Source organism: Phyllobates terribilis, unplaced genomic scaffold (assembly GCF_046119375.1).
Source record: "Phyllobates terribilis strain yellow unplaced genomic scaffold, ASM4611937v1 Scaffold_14__1_contigs__length_39327217, whole genome shotgun sequence".
Lineage (NCBI taxonomy): Eukaryota > Metazoa > Chordata > Amphibia > Anura > Dendrobatidae > Phyllobates > Phyllobates terribilis.
In genome coordinates, this window is record NW_027362774.1 from 34766430 (window position 1) to 34773905 (window position 7476).

Below are 7476 nucleotides of genomic sequence, written 5' to 3' on the forward strand. Positions count from 1 at the left end.
ATCACACAGGATAGGATTAGATACACGGCTCAGCAGACAGTATCACACAGGAGAGGATTAGATACACGGCTCAGCAGACAGTATCACACAGGATAGGATTAGATACACGGCTCAGCAGACAGTATCACCCAGGAGAGGATTAGATACACGGCTCAGCAGACAGTATCACACAGGAGAGGATTAGATACACAGCTCAGCAGACAGAATCACACAGGAGAGGATTAGATACACGGCTCAGCAGACAGTATCACACAGGAGAGGATTAGATACACGGCTCAGCAGACAGTATCACACAGGAGAGGATTAGATACACGGCTCAGCAGACAGTATCACACAGGAGAGGATTAGATACACGGCTCAGCAGTCAGTATCACACAGGATAGGATTAGATACACGGCTCAGCAGACAGTATCACACAGGAGAGGATTAGATACACGGCTCAGCAGACAGTATCACACAGGATAGGATTAGATACACGGCTCAGCAGACAGTATCACACAGGAGAGGATTAGATACACGGCTCAGCAGACAGTATCACGCAGGATAGGATTAGATACACGGCTCAGCAGACAGTATCACACAGGATAGGATTAGATACAGTCTCTTGTACTGGATGTACTTGTAGATCACAGACTAAATGCAGCTCCACGTCAATCAGCGGCTTCTAAAGCCATCGGGATATTGTCATATATTGTGAGGTGTGAACTCGCGGGAGGGACGTGATACGACCACTTTAGTGAGATCTCACCTGCAGTCCATAGAAATGACGCCGAGCTAGAAAAGGTACAAAGAAAAGCAAAACCAGAGGATACCAGGGGGCGCTCCCTCTGCCTGGAGAAAGACAGCTGCAATCTCCAGAGGATACCAGGGGGCGCTCCCTCTGCCTGGAGAAAGACAGCTGCAATCTCCAGAGGATACTAGGGGGCGCTCCCTCTGCCTGGAGAAAGACAGGTGCAATCTCCAGAGGATACTAGGGGGCGCTCCCTCTGCCTGGAGAAAGACAGGTGCAATCTCCAGAGGATACCAGGGGGGCGCTCCCTCTGCCTGGAGAAAGACAGCTGCAATCTCCAGAGGATACCAGGGGGCGCTCCCTCTGCCTGGAGAAAGACGGGTGCAATCTCCAGAGGATACCAGGGGGCGCTCCCTCTGCCTGGAGAAAGACAGCTGCAATCTCCAGAGGATACCAGGGGGCGCTCCCTCTGCCTGGAGAAAGACAGGTGCAATCTCCAGAGGATACTAGGGGGCGCTCCCTCTGCCTGGAGAAAGACAGGTGCAATCTCCAGAGGATACCAGGGGGGCGCTCCCTCTGCCTGGAGAAAGACAGCTGCAATCTCCAGAGGATACCAGGGGGCGCTCCCTCTGCCTGGAGAAAGACAGGTGCAATCTCCAGAGGATACTAGGGGGCGCTCCCTCTGCCTGGAGAAAGACAGGTGTAATCTCCAGAGGATACTAGGGGGCGCTCCCTCTGCCTGGAGAAAGACAGGTGCAATCTCCAGAGGATACCAGGGGGCGCTCCCTCTGCCTGGAGAAAGACAGGTGCAATCTCCAGAGGATACCAGGGGGCGCTCCCTCTGCCTGGAGAAAGACAGCTGCAATCTCCAGAGGATACCAGGGGGCGCTCCCTCTGCCTGGAGAAAGACAGGTGCAATCTCCAGAGGATACCAGGGGGCGCTCCCTCTGCCTGGAGAAAGACAGCTGCAATCTCCAGAGGATACCAGGGGGCGCTCCCTCTGCCTGGAGAAAGACAGGTGCAATCTCCAGAGGATACTAGGGGGCGCTCCCTCTGCCTGGAGAAAGACAGGTGCAATCTCCAGAGGATACCAGGGGGGCGCTCCCTCTGCCTGGAGAAAGACAGCTGCAATCTCCAGAGGATACCAGGGGGCGCTCCCTCTGCCTGGAGAAAGACAGGTGCAATCTCCAGAGGATACCAGGGGGCGCTCCCTCTGCCTGGAGAAAGACAGCTGCAATCTCCAGAGGATACCAGGGGGCGCTCCCTCTGCCTGGAGAAAGACAGGTGCAATCTCCAGAGGATACTAGGGGGCGCTCCCTCTGCCTGGAGAAAGACAGGTGCAATCTCCAGAGGATACCAGGGGGGCGCTCCCTCTGCCTGGAGAAAGACAGCTGCAATCTCCAGAGGATACCAGGGGGCGCTCCCTCTGCCTGGAGAAAGACAGGTGCAATCTCCAGAGGATACTAGGGGGCGCTCCCTCTGCCTGGAGAAAGACAGGTGTAATCTCCAGAGGATACTAGGGGGCGCTCCCTCTGCCTGGAGAAAGACAGGTGCAATTTTCTGAGGATACCAGATGGGGGCGCTCCCTCAGCCAGGAGAAAGACAGGTGCAATCTCCAGAGGATACCAGGGGGCACTCCTTCCGCCTGGAGAAAGACAGGTGCAATTTTCTGAGGATACCAGGTGGGGGCGCTCCCTCAGCCAGGAGAAACAGGTGCAATCTTATGCAACTCACTCACCCTGTCCTCCTCAGCGCGGAGGTCCGGCATGGTGCTGATACACAGGTTGATGGCCGTGGTGGCCACGAAGATGATGGACAGACAGGCGAACACCTTCCCGGGGAGTCCCGACTGCGGGTTCTCCACCATGTCCCGCAGTCCGCTCATGCACTGGCCCACGGTGGAGTGGTCCTCCAGCACACAGATAGTCTCCCGCGTCAGTTGCGCCTCCTCCTCCTTGTTGATCTCGGCCAGGTCCTCCAGCTTCTGGAAGAGCTTCCGTAGGCAGCAACGCTCCAGGCTGGACTCCTCGATGCCCCAGTACAGCAGCTCCTCCTGGAAGGACAGGGCGCACATCTCCCGCAGCAGCCGCAGCTTCCCCGCCGCCATGAAGCTGACGATCATACTGAACGCACACGGGTTCCTGTCGAAGAAGAACTCATTGGTGTCTTCATCAAAGTCATCGCAGACCTGGATGATCTCGTCGTAGCTGCTGCAGAACCTCAGCCTCCCAAGTCGGGTCATGGGGAAGTCGTCCAGCGTGCTCCAAGGCAGGAGGTAGCGGATGCCGCCCACATTAATCACAATCTCCTGCTTAAAGTCGCTCGTGTACAGATCGTCGGGGTCGTAGATTCTCTTCGCCCGCTGGTACTTCACGCCCTTCAGCGTCTGCGAATCTGCGGCCACCGGGAAGAAGTGGTTGAGCGTGCTGCTGGACGTGTAGCTCAGGTTGCTGTAGTCGTGCTCGTTACCCCCAGATATTATAGGCATCTCGGCCCAAGAGCTGACACTTCACACAGAGAACTGCAAGAGAGGAAGACATTACTGAGAAGGGAGGCTGAGAGTACTGATGGTGTATCTAAGCCTATCCTGTGTGATACCATGTGCTGAGCTGTGTATCTAAGCCTATCCTCTGCTATACTGACTACTGAGCCGTGTATCAAATCCTACAGTAGGGTTCAAAATACCAGCAGTCCAATATGGCTGACCGGATTAATCACTATATTTGGTATAAATTCTATCACCACATGTTAAACAATTTACCAGTCGGTGCAGTAGATTGTAAGAAAACCCCCAGACTCCGCATTCATGATCTGCAGGTTTCTGACTCTGTGTATGTGAATAATTAATTGTACGGGGGGTGTTCAATATAATATCAGTGTGGAGGTCAATCAGTGAGGTCAATCATTCTGTGAAGAAACAGGTGTGAATCAGGTGGCCCTTATATAGAGGTGAAGCAGCACATGTTGGACATGCATTTCTCCTTGAAAGCCGGAGAAATATGGGTCGTTGGAGACATTGTTCAGAAGAGCAGCGGACTTTGATACTCTGATTATAAAGTTGATTTGAGAGGGTAAAACTTATAAAGAAGTGCAGACAATGATCGTCTGTTCAGTTAAAATGATCTCCAATGCTTTATAATGGAAAGAAAAACCAGAGAGACGCGGAAGAAAATGGAAGACTACCATTCGAATGGATGGAAGAATAGCCAGAATGGCAAAGGCTCGGCCAATGATCAGCTCCAAAAGGATCACAGACAGTCTCCAGTTACCTGTGAGGACTGTGACAGTTAGGAGACGCCTGTGTGAAGCTAATCTCTGAGCAAGAAGTCCCCGCAAAGTCCCACTGTAAAAAAAAGACATGTACTGAAGCAGATACAATTTGCCAAAGAACACAATAACTGGCCTAAAGAGAAATGGAGAAACATGTTGTGGACTGATGAAAGTAAAATTGTTCATTTTGGATCCAAGGGCCGCAGACAGTTTGTCAGACGACCCTCAAACTCTGCATTCAGCCACAATACACCCTGCAGACAGTGAAGCATGGTGGAAGCATCAGGATATGGGTATGTTTCTCTTACTATGGTGCCGGACCTATTTACCGCATACCAGGGATCATAGACCAGTTTGCATATATAAAATACTTGAAGAGGTCATGTTGCCTTACGCTGAAGAGGAGATGCCCCTGAAATGGGTGTTTCACCAAGACAACGACCCTAAACACACCTGTAAATGAGCAAAATCTTGGTTCCAGTCCAACAAAATTGAGGTTATGGAGTGGCCAGCCCAATCCCCAGACCTTAATCCGGTAGAACACTTGTGGGGTGACATCAAAAATGCCGTTTCTGAGGCAAAAGCAACAAATGCCAAAAAATGTGGGATGTAGTGAAATCATCCTGGGCTGGAATAACAGATGACAGGGGCCAGAATTGGATTGACTCTATGCAACATAGATGTGAAGCAGCTCTAAAAAACTGTGGATATATAAGTAAATATCAGGATAGTGATTCACAGGATGCTAAATCCTCAAAGAAGAGACATATTGTGAGTTTGTAAAGACAAATGCAGACACTGCTATATTGTAGAACAGAACAATGGTCATTTTTTGATATTTCGTTTAAAATAGTTACAAATTATCTACATTTCTCTTCATGTTGTGAATTAGAAAACAGCGAGAAATGTTCCCAATGCTGGAAATAACAACTAGGAGAAAGATTCTGTGATAACTCATGTTTGTGAACAGACGGCTATTATTTTGGACACTACTGTATGTATGATACTGTCTGCTGAGCCGTGTATCTAATCCTATCCTGTGTGATACTGTCTGCTGAGCCGTGTATCTAATCCTCTCCTGTGTGATACTGTCTGCTGAGCCGTGTATCTAATCCTGTCCTGTGTGATACTGTCTGCTGAGCCGTGTATCTAATCCTATCCTGTGTGATACTGTCTGCTGAGCCGTGTATCTAATCCTATCCTGTGTGATACTGTCTGCTGAGCCATGTATCTAATCTTATCCTGTGTGATACTGTCTGCTGAGCCGTGTATCTAATCCTGTCCTGTGTGATACTGTCTGCTGAGCTGTGTATCTAATCCTGTCCTGTGTGATACTGTCTGCTGAGCCGTGTATCTAATCCTCTCCTGTGTGATACTGACTGCTGAGCCGTGTATCTAATCCTATCCTGTGTGATACTGTCTGCTGTGTATCTAATCCTCTCCTGTGTGATACACACAGCACCACTTTCCCATCATGTAATCTGACAGTATTTCTCTATAAATGACATGCACAGTACTGGCTGATGCCCTGGGTAGTAGTAGTAGTAGATGATGGGGGTGATGGTAGGTTCTCTCACCAGGTAAGTGCACTTGTCTTCTCCGCTCCTCTTCATCCATCTCCTCTCTGGCGGCTGCCAGCAGAATACAGGGAATTAGTGGAGCGCTCGTCTGTCGTCTCCTCCTCCTCTCACTGTCGCCTCCTACAACATTTCCCTCCTGCCCTTCATTTCCTCCTCCTGCACCTTTGTCCCTCCTGCCCCTCTCTTCCTTTCTCCTTGCCCCTCTCTCCTTCCTGCCCCTCTCCCTTCTTCCTGCCCCTCTCTCCCTTCCTCCTACCCCTCTCTCCCTTCCTCCTACCCCTCTCTCCCTTCCTCCTGCCCCTCTCTCCTTTCCTCCTGCCCCTCTCTCACCTCCTCCTGCCTCTCTCTCTCCTTCTGCCCCTCTCTCCCTTCCTCCTTCCCCTCTCTCCCTTCCTCCTTCCCCTCTCTCCCTTCCTCCTACCCTTCTCTCCCTTTCTCCTGCCCCTCACTCCATTCCTCATTCCCCTCTCTCACCTCCTCCTGCCCCTTTCTCTCTCCTCCTGCCCCTCTCTCTCTCCTCCTGCCCCTCTCTCCCTTCCTCCTGCCCCTCTCTCCCTTCCTCCTGCCCCTCTCTCCTTTCCTCCTGCCCCTCTCTCACCTCCTCCTGCCTCTTTCTCTCCTTCTGCCCCTCTCTCACTTCCTCCTTCCCCTCTCTCCCTACCTCCTTCCCCTCTCTCCCTTCCTCCTTCCCCTCTCTCACCTCCTCCTGCCTCTCTCTCTCCTTCTGCCCCTCTCTCCCTTCCTCCTTCCCCTCTCTCCCTTCCTCCTACCCTTCTCTCCCTTCCTCTTGCCCCTCACTCCATTCCTCATTCCCCTCTCTCACCTCCTCCTGCCCCTCTCTCTCTCTCCTCCTGCCCCTCTCTCCCTTCCTCCTGCCCCTCTCTCCTTTCCTCCTGCCCCTCTCTCACCTCCTCCTGCCTCTCTCTCTCCTTCTGCCCCTCTCTCCCTTCCTCCTTCCCCTCTCTCCCTTCCTCCTTCCCCTCTCTCCCTTCCTCCTTCCCCTCTCTCCCTTCCTCCTGCCCCTCTCTCCCTCCTCCTTCCCCTCTCTCCCTTCCTTCTGCCCCTCTCCCTCCTCCTGCCCATCTCTCCCTTCTCCTGCCCCTCTCCCTCCTCCTGCCCATCTCTCCCTTCCTCCTTCCCCTCTCCCCTCTCCCTCCTGCCCCTCTCTCCCTTCCTCCTACCCTCTCTCCCTTACTCCTGCCCCTCTCTCCTTTCCTCCTGACCCTCTCTCCCTTCCTCCTGCCTCTCTCTCCCTCATCCTACCCCTCTCTCCCTTCCTCCTGCCCCTCTCTCTCTGCTCCTGTCCCTCTCTCCCTTCCTCCTTCCCCTCTCTCCTTTCCTCCTGCCCCTCTCTCCCTTCCTCCTGCCTCTCTCTCTCCCTCATCCTACCCCTCTCTCCCGTCCTCCTGCCCCTCTCTCTCTGCTCCTGCCCCTCTCTCCCTTCCTCCTACCCCTCTCTCCCTTCCTCCTTCCCCTCTCTCCTTCCCTCCTGCCCCTTTCTCACCTCCTCCTGCCCCTCTCTCCCTTCCTCCTTCCCCTCTCTCCCTTCCTCCTGCCCCTCTCTCCCTCCTCCTTCCCCTCTCTCCCTTCCTTCTGCGCCTCTCCCTCCTCCTGCCCCCTCTCCCTTCTCCTGCCCCTCTCTCCCTCCTCCTGCCCATCTCCCTCTCCTCTTTCTCCTCTCTCCCTTCCGCCTGCCCCTCTCTCCCTTCCTTCTTCCCCTCTTTCCCTTCATCCTGCCCCTCTCTCCCTCCTTCTTCCCCTCTCTCCCTTCCTCCTGCCCCTCTCCCTTCCTCCTTCCCCTCTCTCCCTTCCTCCTTCCCCTCTCTCCCTTCCTCCTTCCCCTCTCTCCCTTCCTCCTTCCTCTCTGTCCCTTCCCCCTTCCTCTTTCCCCTCTCT

General features: G+C 53.4%; 1 protein-coding gene across 1 annotated transcript in view; it reads right to left on the reverse strand.

Annotated features, from left to right (window-relative positions):
* KCNG4 (potassium voltage-gated channel modifier subfamily G member 4) overlaps positions 1-5733 on the reverse strand; it is a 29342-nt gene extending 23609 nt beyond the window's left edge. The window contains exons 1-2 of the mRNA XM_073659959.1: positions 5578-5733; positions 2469-3251 (exon numbers count right to left, since the gene is read on the reverse strand). Coding sequence (XP_073516060.1) covers positions 2469-3218 — 750 coding nt within the window. The 5' untranslated portion in view covers positions 3219-3251; positions 5578-5733. The remainder of the gene's footprint in view (positions 1-2468; positions 3252-5577) is intronic.
* Positions 5734-7476: the final 1743 nt, after the last annotated feature.